General features: G+C 44.8%; 2 protein-coding genes across 3 annotated transcripts in view; one reads left to right on the forward strand and one right to left on the reverse strand.

Annotated features, from left to right (window-relative positions):
* The window catches only part of LOC143286104 (membrane-bound transcription factor site-1 protease-like), a 63,164-nt gene that overhangs the window by 29,021 nt on the left and 15,172 nt on the right, over positions 1-18,971 (reverse strand). For both annotated transcript variants that reach the window (XM_076593691.1, XM_076593692.1), the window contains exons 13-15: positions 18,254-18,418; positions 16,847-16,943; positions 15,871-15,918 (exon numbers count right to left, since the gene is read on the reverse strand). In XM_076593691.1, coding sequence (XP_076449806.1) covers positions 15,871-15,918; positions 16,847-16,943; positions 18,254-18,418 — 310 coding nt within the window. The remainder of the gene's footprint in view (positions 1-15,870; positions 15,919-16,846; positions 16,944-18,253; positions 18,419-18,971) is intronic.
* Positions 967-14,592, forward strand: LOC143286103 (uncharacterized). Its single transcript, XM_076593690.1, has 4 exons — positions 967-1,511; positions 5,961-6,480; positions 6,972-7,345; positions 8,789-14,592. The coding sequence occupies exons 3-4, from the start codon at positions 7,013-7,015 to the stop codon at positions 9,857-9,859; spliced, it is 1,404 nt and encodes a 467-aa protein (XP_076449805.1). The 5' UTR covers positions 967-1,511; positions 5,961-6,480; positions 6,972-7,012; the 3' UTR covers positions 9,860-14,592.

An 18,971-nucleotide genomic window follows, 5' to 3' on the forward strand; every position in this document is an offset into this window, starting at 1 on the left:
CCCAGAATAACCAATCATGATGAAAATTGGGTTTCAAGACCTGATCTGTACACTTTTTTTTAATTTATTTATTTTTATTTTTTATATAAATAAAAGCTATACTGAGACCTTGACCTTTGAACTTGAATTTCAACAGACATGGTTTCACCATGGGCAGACAGTACCAACAAACTTGAGAGAGACAGAGACAGAGATAGATAAGACAGACAAGAGAGAGACAAAGACAGACAGAAAGAGAGGAACAGAGAGAGGCACATATATAGACAGAAAGAGAGAGACAGAAGAAGAGACTGAAAAATGAGTCCTTTCAACAATGCGAATAAACATTATATATATATATATATATATATATATATATATATATATAGAGAGAGAGAGAGAGAGAGAGAGAGAGAGAGAGATAAATAGATAGGATAGACAGATACATATAGACAGATAGATATCACAGATGCCTTGTGATCATGCTTTTCCATTTTCAATCCTTTTCCTGAATGGAACAATGTTTGCTTTCTCTGCACATCATTTTCCATACCAGTGACAGAAAGAGATAAGAGAGATATACCCTCCCCCCACCCCCAGTACTCTCCCCCCTCCCCTAACCACCCCGCCCCCCTCCCCTACCCCCTGTACTCCCCCTCACTAACACTTTTATGTAAATCTGTAAATTCAACACAGTATTCTTTCTTTCTCTGTGTTCGGTTTCTCACACCACTGACATGTGCACACACACACACACAGCCCCTATCAGTCCCATGAAGCCACACCCAATTACCCCCTACCTTCCAACCACCCTCCTGCCCCCCCCCCCCACCCCCCTTATCCATTGTACATCCTCAGCAACGCCCCCCAAGCCCCCCACCCCACCCCTCCCCCCATCCACCCCTCACACACCACCTTACACCCTCTTTCTAAAGAACAGCCCCAGCACACACACACACACACAAACACAAAAGGCATCCTGTTAGAAAGACAGACAGACAGAAAGCCACGTAATCAGTTCCTATTTTTGTTCCCAGGATGCAGGCATCATGATTCAAGCTCAGCCCACAGAGGACAAGCACTGAAACAGCCAGGGGCAGCCACTGACATTGACAATTACCACAGCCCGCCTCCCTGCCTCCTGACCTGACCAGTCGCTGCACCAAGAACCCGGCGCTTTCACACACACACACACACACAAATACACACAAAATATACATCACACAGAGAAAGTATCATATGCTGCAATACCAAGTGCTGCAGTCCACTTTGACAGTGATGCTCCATTCAGTTTGTCACAGATATTTCACACAATCATTCCATTCAGGATCTGCTGAACAGTGAAGAGCGTGTTTTTCTTTTCCTGAGGCGAGTGAGTGACTTGCTCTGTATACACTTCCTTGAAACTGACACTGAAACTGGTGAGTGTCACTTGGTGGGATGCAAGCTGGCTAGCTGCAAGACATGTGCTGCTGTGTGATATATCACATGTTTGATTCAGCTTGTGGCTATAAGTTCTGGACTCCGTTGTGGTAAGTGGCCATCTCCATTCTATTATTAATGTTTGATACTTACCAGTTACTCGGACTGTGCTTTTTAACAAAAAGCATGATTTTGTGCTTTTCAACAAAAAGCATGATTTTGTGAATTCTGAGTCTATTTTCTTTCCAAAAGCGAGGTGGGGAGAGAGAGAGAGAGAGAGAGAGAGAGAGAGACTGACACCTTTTTGACACTGACACTTTCATGTCATTGGCCATGAAGTCCTTAAGGTATAGGTGAATGCATCAATTTAGTTTTATTGCACAATAAAACACTATAATAAAGGAATGAATATGATGAAAGCAAATACTGAAACAAAACAAAAAGAAAGTTTTTTTTTCCTTGAAGAAAAAAGTGACAGTGACCAGCAGGCCACCATATACATTATTTTAACTCCATTCACTCATCCATCAATTAAACAGATTCCATCAGGTAGTTATTGAGCAAAATGTCAAAACTGTGATGAGCGTGAGCAGTGTATTTTTGCCTAATACTGTAATAGTAATAACTAAAGCTTCTGATATCAAATTTACATAAAGTTTATCACCCCTGTTATCTGATGTTAACATGCTAAAGGGGAGGGGGGGGGGGGGGGGGTGTCTCATGCCATGATTCCTGTGGACTGAATAAAGAAAATTAAAGTAAGAATGAACCGACGGGCGCAATAGCAGAGTGGTTAAAGCGTTGGACTGTCAATCTGAGGGTCCCGGGTTCGAATCACGGTGACGGCGCCTGGTGGGTAAAGGGTGGAGATTTTTACGATCTCCCAGGTCAACATATGTGCAGACCTGCTAGTGCCTGAACCTCCTTCGTGTGTATATGCAAGCAGAAGATCAAATACGTACGTTAAAGATCCTGTAATCCATGTCAGCGTTCGGTGGGTTATGGAAACAAGAACATAACCAGCATGCACACCCCCGAAAACGGAGCATGGCTGCCTACATGGCGGGGTAAAAACGGTCATACACGTAAAAGCCCACTCGTGTACATACAAGTGAACGTGGGAGTTGCAGCCCACGAACGCAGAAGAAGAAGAAGAATGAATGAATGAACTAATAATTCCTACCTGACCAAGGCTGTCTGTTGGGGATTGAGGAAAGAGAAGGAAAGACAGAGAGGCAGACAGAGAGAGAAAAAGAGAGACAAAGCTAGACAAAGAGCACAAGGTGGAAAAAAGAGGTTAGGGTGAAGAGGAAATGTCATTCAATGTCAACTTGAATAACTGGCCGCAACAACTGAGACTGATCGTATCACTGACTGACTCTGTTAAGTCTTCCAACGCCCTGTGGGTTTTCCCCCTCCTTTGCATAGAAACCAAATTACTGTCTCTTGAGATTATTTGACAGGAGTCTCACATATTCTGCTTGTACTGCAGTGATCCTAATTTGCAAATTATTAAGTCAGCAAAGGTCTGAAACTTGTACAATGCATTATCAAAAGTGAAGGGGAAAAAAAGCGTTCATTCAGTTACCATGGTTTCAGTTTCAGTTTCTCAAGAAAGCGTCACTTCACTTGGACAAATACATTCTTCACCACATCTGCTAGGCAAACGCCTGACCAGCAGCATAACTCAACACGCTTACTCAGGCCTTAAGTGCATGCATTTATATATGTATCACAGCAGATTGTTTCTACAGAACACTTTTGTTGCCAGGGTTCTTTTTCAGCATGTAAATGCATGGGACTTGGGTTCATCGTCTCATCCGAATGACTAGAAAGGGCGAGAGCAGGAATCACATTCTTGGAACAAGTGATTGGGAAATATCAATCTTTTTCACAGTTTGAGTTTCTAGGAGAAAAAGTATTGCAGTCAAGACATATGCTTCATGATTGTTTGGGAACACATGGACTGAAATGCACAGTATATTTTCAAAATCATTTTTAACAAACTGAAAAGTGACATTGTCATCTCTTAAAAATGGAAGATTTTGCTCAAATTATGAGGTAATATCTTTTTTTCCCCTGCAGAACTAATTCAAAGAACAAATGCAACAGATGCAAAGAATTTCAAGTGCACGAGATGAGCTGCCCTGGATTTATTGTGGTACAACAGTGGAAACGGACCCTTCAAACAAGAGTGGATACATCCTGTGAATGAGATATCATTCATGGACCAACTGTCCCTTTTTACACTACTGAGATATAAAAAGTAAAATTAAAAAAAAAAAAAAAAAGATTTCACAATCTTCCATCCTCATTCCTTACATGGGTAGTATCAAGTATGCGGCTTCCTATTCTGAAATGGGAGAATGTGATACACTGTTACAAACTATCATCTCATGTCTTCTTCTGTGTCCGTGGGCTGCTACTTCCATGTTCACTTGCACACATGTACGAGTGAGCTTTTCATGCATGTCTGTTTTTACCCCACCATGCAGGCAGCAGTACTTCTTGGTGTGCATGCTAGGTAGGTTCTTGTTTCCAAACCCCATCAAACTCTGACAAGGCTTTTGGGATCTTCAATGTGAGTGTTAGATCTTCGGCATGCATATTCACTGGAAATGAGGTTCAAGCGCTAGCAAGTTTGCACATGTTGACCCGGGAGACTGAGAAAGAATCTCCACCCAAAAAATAACCCACCAGGCACGATGACTGGGAAGTGAATGAAGGACCCTCAGACTGAGAGTCTGAAGCTTTAAATACCTATCTGCTGAGTCCCCCGTGACTGAATTGATAAACAGTTTGAAGTCTGGACACCCTGGTGAACAGCAAAAATATTGTATTTCATAATGAAGTGAAGGCTTTCCAATATAATGCACACATGAAGAGTAAGAAAAGGGTGGACAGGGGGCACAGAGAGAGACATAAATGAAGGTGAGAGAGAGAGAGAGAGAGAGAGAGAGCAAACCCTTTATCAAGGGAAAAAAAGGAAAAAGCACAAAATGGCGTGTTTTCATCCTGCCCTCATTAAAAAGGGAAAATAGAACAAACACACAATACAAAAACATAGCAATGCATTTGAAGTCTGGACACTCTAGTGAACAGCAGACAGAGAGAGACAGAGACAGGGACACAGAGACAGACAAACACATGCATGCACTTACAAACATGTACATGCATGCACATACGATGACGCACAGGTTTGCAATGCACAGACACCCTGGGAGAGAAATAGGAAGCCAGCCTGGCTGAAGTAAACAAAACACCTCCCTTCATCCCCCCCCCAACACACCCTGATAGTGACATAGTTGATCAAGCACTCTCTTTGTCTGACCTTTCACAAACACACACAACCCACAACACTGCAAAGCACGCTTTTTTCTGGCACATGGGAGGGGAGCATGAGGAGGGGAAGGAAAGAGAGAGAAGGGGGGAAGGGGGGAAGATGAAGAGAGGAAAGAGAGGGGAGAGAGTGAGAGAGAGAGCAGGAGATGGAACAAGAGCAGGAGAGAGAGAGGGGGAGAGAGGGAGAAAGAGCTGGAGAGAGAGAGAGCGAGAGAGCAGGGGTGAGAGACAAGTTTTCGCACTGTATGATCTGGCTGATGTAGTTTGCTTTGCTTTCTTATATCATAAGCTTTACATTATTTTTAAAGTGCATTTCATCTTCATCCTGGACAAACATTGCAGTGTGATGCGCTATTATCAAACCACCTTTTGTTTGCAATGAGGCCTAAAGAACGGTTTCTAAATCTAGCAAGAGAGAGAGGGCGTGGGGGTGGGCGGTGGGGGAATGCATGAAAGATTGCCCAGAACTAGGAAATTTAATGTACCATCAATGACATGTAATGATGAATAGAAATGGATACACAGGTTACACACACACACACACACACACACAATTAACTCAAAGTTAAAAACAAAATGAACAATAGCAAGGACGTACAAATAATCTACCTGGAAAGAAAATAAACAGTTGAAAGAAATCAACGTCTTTCATTTTGGGTTGGGAGGTCTTCGATCCCTGGAACCACGACTACATGTATCATAAACACTGCCACATCTCTGGTCACAAGACTGGGCTCATTTTGCAGCAAGATGTTAATAAGGGAAGGACAGAGGGATGGGTGAAGGGGAGGGAGGGAGGAAGGCAGTGGGAGAGAGAGAGAATGAATGAATGACTGAATGAATGAATGGTTTTTATTTACTGAGGGTTACAGAAAGAGCATACAATACTTTTTTTTTTCATCCTGGGGGAGGAAAATTAAAGAAAATTATATATTAAAAAAAAAGGGATAAAGATGGTGAGGGTGAGAGAGAGAGAGAGAGAGAGAGACAGAGAGAGAGACAGAGAGAGAGAATGAATGAATGAAATGGGGAGAAAAGAGAAAGAGAGAGGGTGTTGTAATGTGCACACTTCATCATCCAGGACTGCACAGAATACACAGTGTTATGTGCCTGTTTCCAAGTGTACTTGTGACTACACTGGATTATTACATATCTTTTCATAGTTTCCCTTGCAAGTCTTGTGTGGTACTGAAAGATGAGAGCTGTGTCTGTTTCAGATTTGGCAAATGAGCCCCACCACTGAACAAGTCAACCTGAACAACAAATCGAAGCAGGACACGGAACTAACCCTCGAGTGAACATAACAAAACAAAACAAAACAACTCAAAGAAGCCACCAAAGAGCGTTGCTTCCACTGAAAGGAAGAATTACAACTGCAGATTTCCACCTCCGGTCCTGTGGTGGGAATGAACATCTTTTTACGGTTAGGACAACCTCATGGAAGATGATTTTATCATCTTCAAGTCCTTTGCTACCAGTATTCATGTGACTGTGGAGAAAAAAAACATTAGCGATTTCCACCAAAGAGAGATGATTTTCTCCTTTCACAAGTCCTTTTCCACCTCGCTTTGGCAACGATACTGACAATTTCCGCCAAGATGATACACTGAGGACATTATCTCACGAGAAAGGTTCTGCACCAGCATCTGCACAAGTTTAACTGGATCCCGACTGAATGACACAGGAAACACTTGAATGATGAACGCCTGAAGGCAGCTGGCAGTGGGCTCTACCCAGGTAGGCAGGCATCCTGTTGTGCTAATGACTCCCAGGTTTATAAAGTGCTTAAATCTTGGTCTCTGACCGACAGCAGGTTAAATATAATCAGCAATAAGAATGGTTACTGAATGAGGTGGGTGCTATATAAGAAAAATAATGATATCAATAATAATAATGGTCTCTGACCTATGATAATAAAATGAATTGTCTCTGACCTACGATAACAGACAGAAACGTCTCTGAATAAAGATAGGTGCTTTAAGTATCAATAATAATGGTCTCTGATCAAAAATAGGCACTATATACGGTCTCTGACCAAAGATCTGATTGCAGACATGCGCTTTACATGGTCTCTAATTGAAGATAGGGACTATTAAAGACATCAATAATGAAAACAATGCTCTCTCACTGAAGATAGGCACTACCTAAGTATCAATAACAATTACAAAGAAAGTTCTCTGACCGCAGACGGGTGCTAAGTAATACTAATAACAACTCCGTTTCTGCAGAAATTCCAGTGACGTCAGCCTTCCCCCCCCACACACACACCATGGAGCACACCACCAGCATTGCCAGCTGGGGAGGAGGAGGGGGGCAGAACGGGAGTGAGGAGGAGGAGGTGGTGGTGCTGGGGGGCAGTGACGTCATCAACCCGCGCTATCCCAACGCCATCGTGGTGGCGCTGTTCATGGTTGTTGGCCTAGTGGGCAACTCCCTGGTGCTGTACGTCTACAACGCCAAGATGGAGACCACCGTCTTCACCACCTTTGTCACCTTCCTGGCTGGCCTTGACCTCACCACGACCCTGACAGCCATGCCCCTGGACATGGTCATCAAGGCCGTGATGGTGGAGAGGTCGCAGGGGGTGGAGATCATGTGCAAGGTGGTGATCCACTTTTATACTTTTTCTTTTTTTTTTTTTGTTATGTACAATGAATCATTATTTACTTATGACAAAAGTGTAGGTGTATTTGACTGGTGTGTGTACGTGTGTGTATGTGCGTGTGTGTTGTGTTCTGTTGTGTTTGTGTGTATGCATTGTGTGTGTGTGTGTGTGTGTGTGTGTGTGTGTGTGTGTGTGTGTGCATGTGTGTGTGCTCGTATGCATGCGCACATGCGTGTGTGGTACATTCATTTGTGCTTTTCCTGTAGTTCTTCATGGTTGTTTAGTCTATGTCCATTTATTCACCTTCGTACTTCAACAATGTCCCCAATCATTTTTATGTTCTTTCTTTTGAATCAGTGATTTCAGTGGTCACTGTTTCATTTGCCTGTTGATGTCAACCAGTGTCCTTGTCCATTCATTTTCATGGTCTTTCCACATGGCTTCCTGTTGCCTCATCTTTTATTCTATCATTGTTAATGTTCATTTTCTTCAATCAATTCAAATATCAATCTAATAATTTATACATTTATTCATTTATTGTTCTTACAAATAACTGTCTAGTTGATGTCAACCAATGTGTTTCTTCTACTTACTGACTTACTCATTCATCCCAATGCCAACTGTCCTAAAACATTCTTGGCCAAGAGAGTGGGGATGCGACTTGGGTAAGACACTCTCCACTGATAACAAATCCTGGACCCAGATAGTCGGGACAGCAGTTACCTCCTCTGCTGTTCTGATGGTCATAGTCGAACCCTCTTGGCTGAGAGAGTGGGGATGTAACTTGGGCAAGACACTCTCCACTGATAACAGATCCTGGACCCAGATAGTCGGGACAGCAGGTACCTCCTCTGCTGTTCTGATGGTCATAGTCGAACCCTCTTGGCCGAGAGAGTGGGGATGTAACTTGGGCAAGACATCTCCACTGATAACAGATCCTGGACCCAGATAGTCGGGACAGCAGTTACCTCCTCTGCTGTTCTGATGGTCATAGTCGAACCCTCTTGGCTGAGAGAGTGGGAATGTAACTTGGGCAAGACACTCTCCACTGATAACAAATCCTGGACCCAGATAGTTGGGACAGCAGTTACCTCCTCTGCTGTTCTGATGGTCATAGTTGAACCCTCTTGGCCGAGAGAGTGGGGATGTAACTTGGGCAAGACATCTCCACTGATAACAGATCCTGGACCCAGATAGTCGGGACAGCAGGTACCTCCTCTGCTGTTCTGATGGTCATAGTCGAACCCTCTTGGCCGAGAGAGTGGGGATGTAACTTGGGCAAGACACTCTCCACTGAAATTCAAATTCTGGCCCCAGAAAGTCGGGACAGCAGTTACCTCCTCTGCTGTTCTGACGGTCACAGTCGAACATGACCTGACTGACTATCATACATATTCACTCATTCATTTACTGTTTCAATGTGTTTGTGTCCCTGTGCAGGTGGCTCACTTTGAGGTCTACACGTCCAGCATGGCCAGTGGCGCCATCTTGCTGCTGATCGCTGCCACACGCCACGCCAAGGTATGCCGCCCCACCCACCCCCAGTGGACCACCCCACAGGCCCGCCTCTGGTGCCTGCTCATTGTGCTCGTCGCCATGGCACTCTGCACCGTCTCCCTCGTCATCAACGGCATGGAGAAGGTCAAGGTCAGCCTGGGCCACCACCATCAGAAGGTCAAGGTCGGTCCAGGCCACCACCTCCACCACTACTTCCCTCCCCCTCCCGCAGCCACCAACCTGACCCTCATCCATGACCGTGATGATGTCAGCCTGCAGAGAACTAACAAAAGCTTGCACCCTGGACTTCCCCAAGTCCTGTACGTGGGAGACGCAGCAGCGGCTGACAACAACATCAAGCATGGCGACAACAAACTCATCCCCAACCAACTACAAAATCTCATGCTCAACGTCTCCAATGTCAACACGACAGGCACAGCAATGGCCGACGACAACAACAACAACACGACACACCGTAAGCTCACCCCCCAACACCTCACGCCAAACGTCTCCAACGTCACGGCGACCAAACTGGAAGTGGTGGAGGTGTACATCTGCCGGACCAGCCAGGACCAGAAAGGCAGGCCGCTCTTCTACGCGCTGTATGGCCTCCTGATGACGGCGTACGTCACCATCTGCCTCTCCCTCCTCCTCCTCCACACCCGCATTGCCTGCACCCTGTTGCGCTTCAACCGCCGCCAGTTCCTCCGGCGCGAGAGCGAGGCCTCCGAGGCTGACAACCCCCTCTCCCTCAACCAGCTGACGGGGCGCATGTTCCACATCTTCTTTGCCATCACCGTCACCTTCCTCCTCAGCTACCTCCCCCATCTGGCCTGCATCGTGGCGCAGCGCCTCCTGTTCAAGCCAGGGGAGGCCACCCCCAGGCTGGCCCGCGTCTTGCTGGACCTGGCCTACAACGCCCCCTATGTGAACGTTGTGGCCAACCCCTTCATCTACGGCTACATGAGCAGGAGGTTTCGCACTCACTGTCTCCGCCTCTTCTCCTGCTGCTGACTGGGAACAGGATAATTTTGACTGAGAAGGTTCTGGGTGGACTTGCTTTGTGGCGAGCAGTTTTCCTTGTTGGACAGTCTGACTGGTGGTATTTGTGCTCTGAGAGGGAGACGCACACAGACACAGAGAGAGGGGGGGGAGAAAGAGACACAGAGAGAGAGAGACACACACACACACAGAGGGGGGGGGGGGAGGGAGAGAGAGAGAGAGAGAGAGAGATACAGAGAGAGAGGGAGAGACAGAAGCAGAAAGAGAGAGAGAGACTGAGAAAGAGACACAGAGAGAGAGGGAGAGAGACAGAGGCAGAAAGAGAGAGAGAGAGACTGAGAAAGAGACACAGAGAGAGAGGGAGAGAGACAGAGGCAGAAAGAGAGAGAGAGAGAGACATGCACACACACACACGCCAGGAATCTATGCATATGCACCGTGCACATCATGCATGTTGCAAATAGCGACATCTTTGTGCCCATGTCTTACACTGCACAGCACTCTCTGTCATCATCACACAGACATCATCTTCCAGGAGTACACTCTGAATGATGCACTGCATATATGACTTTCCTATTGTTCACAATACACATGTATTTTAATTCACAGCACACCAATTCATAATAATAAAAATGAGGCTTAGCTTTCCAAGCTCATGTGAATGGTGCAGGAAGGACATGGAGAGAGAAGGAAGGAAGGAAGGAAGGAAGAAAGAAATAAGTGAGGATTACGTGGAACTACACTGTTTACATGCATCACAGTTGAGTCTTCATGACAAACTGTAGAGTGGCAAAAAATACGCCATACAAAAAAACCCACCACAAAACAATCCCCTGTCATCTGATAATTGTGAAATGAGAGTCACTGTGGTGATGGCTATCTTTTACTGTAGATTTTGTTTTTGTGGAAACCGTCAAGCAAGTCAAATGTTCTGGGTTGTGTGAATGCACTTATTTGCATGATGTTGTAATTGTTCGTGATTTTTAGTTGTCTCTCTCTCTCTCTCTCTGTCTCTCTCTTTGCCCAGCCTAGCTTTGACCCTTCCATTGCTGAAGCTTGGTAAAATGAGATAGCGTGGAATGATTCTGCACTGAAGTTACTACTTTTCTGTGTTCTTTAAACCACTTCATTGAGATCAGCGTGGTATGAAACCTGAAGTGCAATGACAACTTTCTGTGTGTCTTTCCAAGAAGTCTTATTGCTTTGGCCAAACAAAAGTAATGCAGTCCCGAAAAGAAGTCTAACAAAAGAATGCTGACTGACACACTGACCTGAACACTGGCCTTCACTGACGGGCATAATGACTGACACACTGACCTGTACACTGGCCTTCACTGACGGACATAATGACTGACACACTGACCTGTACACTGGCCTTCACTGACGGACATAATGACTGACACACTGACCTGTACACTGGCCTTTATGACTGACACAATGACCTGTACACTGGCCTTCACTGACGGACATAATGACTGACACACTGACCTGTACACTGGCCTTCACTGACTGACACACTGACCTGTACACTGGCCTTCACTGACGGGCATAATGCCGGACACACTGACCTGTACACTGGCCTTCACTGACGGACATAATGACCGACGCACTGACCTGTACACTGGCCTTTATGACTGACACAATGACCTGTACACTGGCTTTCACTGACAGGCATAATGACTGACACACTGACCTGTACACTGGCCTTCACTGATGGGCATAATGACTGACCTGTACACTGGCCTTCACTGACAGACATAATGACTGACCTGTACACTGGCCTTCACTGACGGGCATAATGACTGACCTGCACACTGGCCTTCACTGACGGGCATAATGACTGACCTGTACACTGGCCTTCACTGACGGGCATAATGACTGACCTGTACACTGGCCTTCACTGACGGGCATAATGACTGACCTGTACACTGGCCTTCACTGATGGGCATAATGACTGGCCTGTACACTGGCCTTCACTGACGGGCATAATGACTGACCTGCACACTGGCCTTCACTGACAGATATAATGACTGACCTGTACACTGGCCTTCACTGATGGGCGTAATGACTGACACACTGACCTGTACACTGGCCTTCACTGACGGGCAGCAGTAGGCAAGGGATGAAGTGGTGTCACTGACCGTGCTGGTCAAAAGCATGGCCAAATCCCACAAGGAAAAGTTCAAACACACAATGGTGACTGACACCCTGACCTGTAAGCTGTGTCTTATCTCAGTCAGGTGACAGCCCGTCATGGACAAGCACACTTGTCAGCAACAGTCAAGGGGTTAAAGGTGGGTGAAGGGACAGAATATCTTAAGGCTACATTCACATTAAGCCAAGCCAGCTGCCATCAGCCTGACACAGCAACACACTTCAGTCAGACACAGCCAGTTGCTGTCAGCCTGACACAGCAACACACTTCTGTCAGACACAGCCAGTTGCTGTCAGCTTCTGCTCTCTCCAGACGGAAAGAAAAAACTTAATATTACCAGGATTCACAATGCTAATATTGTTGAAGAGTTCCATTCCTTGGAACCATCTGTTTCATTTGTGTGTAAGCAACAAATCAAAAAGCTGGCAGGAAGAGACTGGAGACGGCTGGTCACCAGTATAAGCACATACAACTGGAGTGACGTGGAGTGATGGCCCAGAGGTAACACGTCCGCCTTGGAAGCAAGAGAATCTGAGCGCACTGGTTCAAATCCCGGCAGAGTCGCCAGAATTTTCTCCCCCTCCACTAGACCCTGAGTGGTGGTTTGGACGCTAGTCATTCGGATCAGATGATAAACTGAGGTCCCATGTGCAGCATACACTTAGAGCACGTAAAAGAACCCACGGCAACAAAAGGGTTGTCCCTGGCAAAATTCTGGAGAACAAACCACTTTGATTGAAAACATAAAAAACTGGAGGCAGGAAAAAATACAAAAAAATGGGTGGCGCTCTCAGTAGAGCGATGCGCTCTCCCTGGGGAGAGCGGCCCGAATTTCTCACAGATCTGTTGTGAGAAAAAGAGTAATACAATACAATACAATACAATAATGGTGGGAAAGCACAGTGCACACAATTCTCGACCAGTTGCTGTCAGCAGCTTAGTGTGAACATAGCCTATGTCTGCAGAGAAAACTGGCAAAAACAGGTGTTTTTCAGACTAAAAAATGATCATAACTGGAAACGTGCCGGACCACTCAGTGAGCCAACTGCCCATTGTTCACCTGTGGACTGGAACCAACAAAAGAAAGAAGTGACATGTCGATGAAGCGTCACTCATGTATATTTATGAGCTGTGTGCTGCTCAACCTTCTAATGAAGTTGACATGTTTTCTGGCTTTTACTCTTTTAGATTTCTGCTGGTACTGAGCCTGTGGCAGGCAAATCCAGGTTTGTGGCTATGCAAGTGAGATGAAGACTGAACGGCATGGGATTAATGCCACTGAAACGGTGCAAGAGACAGCCAGCAAAAAGAAGAGAAAACACTTGTGGAGACAAGAATAAATCTTTCTATCTGTTCAATTTTATTGGGTTTGTTTTTGGTTTTTTTTTCTAATTTCCATTTTGTTCCGAATGGCAAAAAACTGAAAGGTTTATGATGAGGATGAAGGGTTGGGGTTCCATTTAGAAGTGTTACTTTCAATTCATGTGGCAGACTGCAAGGCGGAGACAACCAGCCAATCATGAAGGGTAGGAAACAAGATAAAATCTTTTAAAGATAAAATCCGTTTAATTCTGTTTGAACATTTTTCCATTTCGTTCCAAAAGGTCAACACTGATAAAGTTTGTGTGTGGGGTTGTGGGGTTGTGTTTGCATTCAGAAGTGATTTTTGTTTGTTTGTTTATTTTTCTTTTATTCATACAATGGACTGCTAAGAGGAGACAACCAGTCAACCAGGAAAGGTGAAAAACAGATTCACTCGGAGCACAGGACAGCAGTCATAATGGCTGCCGGAAAAAGAGGGCGCTAGCCAGCGGGACAAAGGGGAGGTTACCTACTTCCGGGAGGTTATCGGCCGTAGTTTCGTTTTCTCCGCATAGGCGGACAGTAGTTTGCACAGGCAGGAATGTCAGACCCCTGCCGGAGTCTGCACTAGCTGGGTCACGGTTAAGTATGTGTAATTAAAACAGATTCACTCGGTCTCTGAGATCTGTGACCACACCTAATAAGGGGGTCTCACACAGGCAGTGCTATGCCTTCCCTCAATGTCTTTCTTGTTGCTGGTGCTACGCTTCAAGTACTGATGCCCTGCATTCAGACAGGGCAACAGGCATCCAGTGTGGTCAACTGCTGGTAAGTGAAATGGAAAAAAAAAATGTGCACTGGACATTATTGCCAAGTTTGTCTTAAAACTTTCCCCTCTGTGATATCATGCAGGGAGCATGCTATCATTTGTGGCACTTATTACATGCGTTTATCTTTGGTTCAAGATAAACTGTTTGCTTTTGCTTTCTCCATTAACAGATGACTGAAGTCAATGTTGCTTAAGGAAAAAAGTCAACTGGCACTGTCTTCATTAATTTGTGTCTGCCTTATTCCAGGGGACAAAAATTAGTATGTTTAGCTATTGTTTACTATGTAACTCTCTGCGCTTTGTTAACATTTCATTTCATTAACTGTGGCACTAGAGTTTAATCTAGTAATAAGAAGTGGTCACTGATTGTCATAACACTTTATCAGAGCTTTGTGCTTGTCACTGTATTGCAACTTCTTAATTCTTGCACTTGTTTCCCCAATAAATGGTCACATCTCAGCAACCTGTCTGACTTTACGCCCAGCATCTGCGCATGTGTTTGAGGGTGTTATCTAATGGTGGTGTCTGTGATGGTACTGGCTGAATTAAGCACATACCACATAAAGACCTCCAGTTTTGAACTGTCTTGGAAGACTAGCACCCAGGCCACCATTCAAAACGGGGCTGAGACATATCCTTGATAAACACACACACATACATAGTGCCCCTCACCTCACTGTCAGCACTCCAGCACATACAATCCAACAGAAAACTGAGCACATCTTGACCGAAAATCATATTTGCTAACTCCTGCATAGCGGACATCATAGAACATATGATGCATTGACATCCGTTGTATTTCCACACACAGCGCTCTTTCTGTATCAATCAGCACAGCATAAAAGTTGTCTGATGGGTGTGGGATGGCGGTGAAGTGTGTGTGTGGGTGGCAAGGAGTGAAAGTGAGAGGTGCGTGGTGACAATGTTCTCTCTCTTTCTCTCTCTGTTGCTCGCTTTGTTATCTCAATCTCTCTCAGCCAGTGACATTAAACAACTCCGTGTTTCAGTACATGTGTATAACACTGTATGTGGGTACTACGAACAAACCGATGGGAGTACGTTATGATCAAGCGCATGTGTGCGTATGTGTGAGTTGCATTATATCAACGGTTATCATTTCTGAGATTGTTGATAGTATTTGTATTTGTATTTCTCTTTTTATCACAACAGATTTCCCTGTGTGAAATTCGGGCTGGTCTCCCCAGGGAGAGCGCGTCGCTACACTACAGCGCCACCCATTTCTTTTTTTTTTTTCCTGTGTGCAGTTTTATTTGTTTTTCCTACCGAAGTGGATTTTTCTACAGAATTTTGCCAGGAACAACCCTTTTGTTGCTGTGGGTTCTTTTACATGCGCTAAGTGCATGCTGCACACGGGACCTCGGTTTATCGTCTCATCCGAATGACTAGCGTCCAGACCACCACTCAATGTCTAGTGGAGGGGGAGAAAATATTGGCGGCTGAGCCGTGATTCGAAACAGCGCGCTCAGATTCTCTCGCTTCCTAGGCGGACGCGTTACCTCTAGGCCATCACTCCACTAAGTAAGGATGCAGCATGGAGATATACACTCTTTTTTCTTATCATTTTCAATAGTTTTGGAGGAATGACTGAACTATGAAAGCAACCATGCCTTTTTACCATTTTCATGGACATTTTCTCAGCATAAATTGATAAAGCACAGTGAAATCAAACTGATTCAGAAGTGAAAGGGTTAAAAACGACAGCTGAGCACTACTCACCCTGTCCACAATCTTCCCCGAGACCCCCATGCCATTCAGGATGGTCACCTGGAAACAGATAAAAACCAGCGCCACTTCATTCCATGCACGACTGTTGTACCTTTCACTATAAAAATCAAAGCTTACAATTTGAGAGGACCACTTAAATTTGGAACTTTATCATACTTTATTTATGCCTGCCTACACTGTCAATGATGGGTATAACTCATATACGCACATACACACTATGGAACTACATTGATAAAGGTGGGCATAGCTCCATAGCACACACGCACACACACACACACAAGAAAAAACAACAAAAATCCACACACACACATACACACACAACCCTGCACTGACAATGATGAGCATAGCTCCAAAGTACACACACACACATACACATGCATTCAAACACACACACACATACACACACACCACCCACAGATACCTGCATTGACAATGATGGGCACAGCTGCATTGCGCGCGCACGCACACACACACACACACACACATTAACACACAAACACAGAGGTACCCACATGACAATGACAAGCATAGATCCATTGTACACACACACACACACACACAGACAAACACACACATCCGCCTCCAGCGCCCCCTCCTTCCACAGAGGTACAAAAACTGACAATGACAGGCATAGCTTCATACGACACACACGCACACACACACACACACTTAAACATATACACAGACACATGCACACACACAAACACACCCACAAAGGTATCTAGTTTCATAATGTACATACATACATAAACACAGAGGTACCTACATTGACAATGACAGGCATCCATAGTACATACCAACACTGACAATGAAGCGTACAGGTCCGTAATCTACATATACACATAAACACAGGTACCTACACTGACAATGACAGGATAGCTCAACAGTACAAACCAATGCTGACAATGAAGAATATGGGTCTGCAGTGTACACACACACATGTACACACATACATAGAGGTACCTACATTGACAATGACGGGCATAGCTCCATAGTACACAGGCTGGGTGTAGTAGGGCCACATGTAGGGGTCCTCTGTCAGGTCAATGTAGCTGGGCACCAGACTGACGACATACCGCACAAATGTTGTGTTGTATTGTATTGTATTGTATTGTATTGTGTTGTGCTGTGTTGTGTTGTGCTGTGTCGTACTGTATTGTATTGTATTGTATTGTATTGTGTTGTGCTGTGTTGTGTTGTGCTGTGTCGTGCTGTGTTGTGTTGTGTTGTGTTGTGTTGTACAACATTGCACTGCATTGGATTGGATTGGATTGTCTTGTCTTGTCTTGCACCGAACTGCATTGCATTTACTTGCACTGCATTGCATTGGACTGAACTGGATCTCCCAGGTCAACATATGTGCAGACCTGCTAGTGCCTGAACCCCTTTCGTGTGTATACACAAGCAGAAGATCAAATACGCACGTTAAAGATCCTGTAATCCATGTCAGCATTCAGTGTGTATACATGAGCAGAAGATCAAATACGCACATTAAAGCTCCTGTAATCCATGTCAGCGTTCAGTGGGTTATGGAAACAAGAACATACCCAGCATACCCAGCATGCACACCCCCAAAAACAGAGTACGGCTGCTGACATGTTGGGGTAAAAATGGTCATGCATGTAAAAGCCCACTCGTGTACATACGAGTGAATATGGAAGTTGCAGCCTACAAACAAAGAAGAAGAAGAGGATTGGATTAGACTGTATTGCTCTTTGTCACAATATATTTCTCCAAGTGAAATTCAGACTGTTCTCTCCGGGGAGAACCAGGCATCAGAATAGCCCAGAGTCCAATCCTCTGAAGAAGGCAGGGGTCCAAATATATCTTGTAAACTTGCAAAAACAGTCACTGAAACTGTTCAAAATCCGTTCATCAGGACAGCGATTTCCATATCGAAATTTTTAGCCTTTCTGTGACCTGGTAAAAAAACAGGAAATGTCCATGCTGTTTACGCTAAAAAAACACACCAGGAAATCCACAAACATCAGACAAAAGTGTGCCTGCAAACCCTCCCTGTTATCATCACCATCATCATCATCACAATCACCTGGCCTGAGGCTTGTATGTCCTCAGCGTGTGGTACACCGCCAACAGGTCCAGTCTGCCATAGATATCATCATCATCATCATCATTATTATCATCATCATCACAATCACCTGGCCTGAGGCTTGTAGGCTCGCAGGGTGTGGTACACCGCCAACAGGTCCAGTCTACCATAGATATCATCATCATCATCATTATTATCATCATCATCACAATCACCTGGCCTGAGGCTTGTAGGCTCGCAGTGTGTGGTACACCGCCAACAGGTCCAGTCTACCATAGATATCATCATCATCATCATCATTATTATCATCATCATCACAATCACCTGGCCTGAGGCTTGTAGGCTCGCAGGGTGTGGTAAGCGGCCAACAGGTCCAGTTTGCCGTAGCCCTGTTCAAACATGTTGACGTCCGGCAGTCGCCGTGCCGACGCCATCAGGGCCTGCTTCACACTGGCCGGGTTGATGACCTGTGACCTCTCCAGTACCGCACTGTGCACAGACATATATGTATCTATAATTATCTACATACATATCTATATAGACATACAATCAAACATTAAATACATATGCATATATGCTTACATATACACGTACACATACCTATGCACTCAAGCATACATACAGGCACACACACACACACACATTTATACACTCTCACACAAACATGTAAACTTGACACAGGTACACTTACTGGTATATGCACATGCGCACGCACACACACACACACATACTACGCAGTACAGAAATGTAGGAGGAGAGAGTCTAAACAATCAATGAGAAAAAAAAAAAAGAGCAGTGGAGTTTAATTAACACAAGCATGGATAACACAAGAACCTTGACTTGGCTGCAAAAAAGGTAGCAGCTCTAAGTCTGCTTAGCATTAAGAACTTACAGTAAGTGTTGGCTAAATCAAAGACTTATGGCACTTGTTAACACTAAGCCAAATTACAATGACAGACGGACTGACAAATAAAATGAAAAGACAATACTATTGCTGTTGTTTTTTCTTCATGATTATGTTTGTACATTCTAAGAACCTGTA

This window comes from Babylonia areolata, chromosome 9 (genome assembly GCF_041734735.1).
Source record: "Babylonia areolata isolate BAREFJ2019XMU chromosome 9, ASM4173473v1, whole genome shotgun sequence".
NCBI classification, from domain to species: domain Eukaryota; kingdom Metazoa; phylum Mollusca; class Gastropoda; order Neogastropoda; family Buccinidae; genus Babylonia; species Babylonia areolata.

Bases quoted from the DNA above. Each gene is read 5' to 3' on its own strand.
- LOC143286103 (XM_076593690.1), top strand. From the start codon at position 7,013: ATGGAGCACACCACCAGCATTGCCAGCTGGGGAGGAGGAGGGGGGCAG. The intron at 7,346-8,788 runs GTGGTGATCCAC...GTCCCTGTGCAG, and splicing joins GGGTGGAGATCATGTGCAAG to GTGGCTCACTTTGAGGTCTA.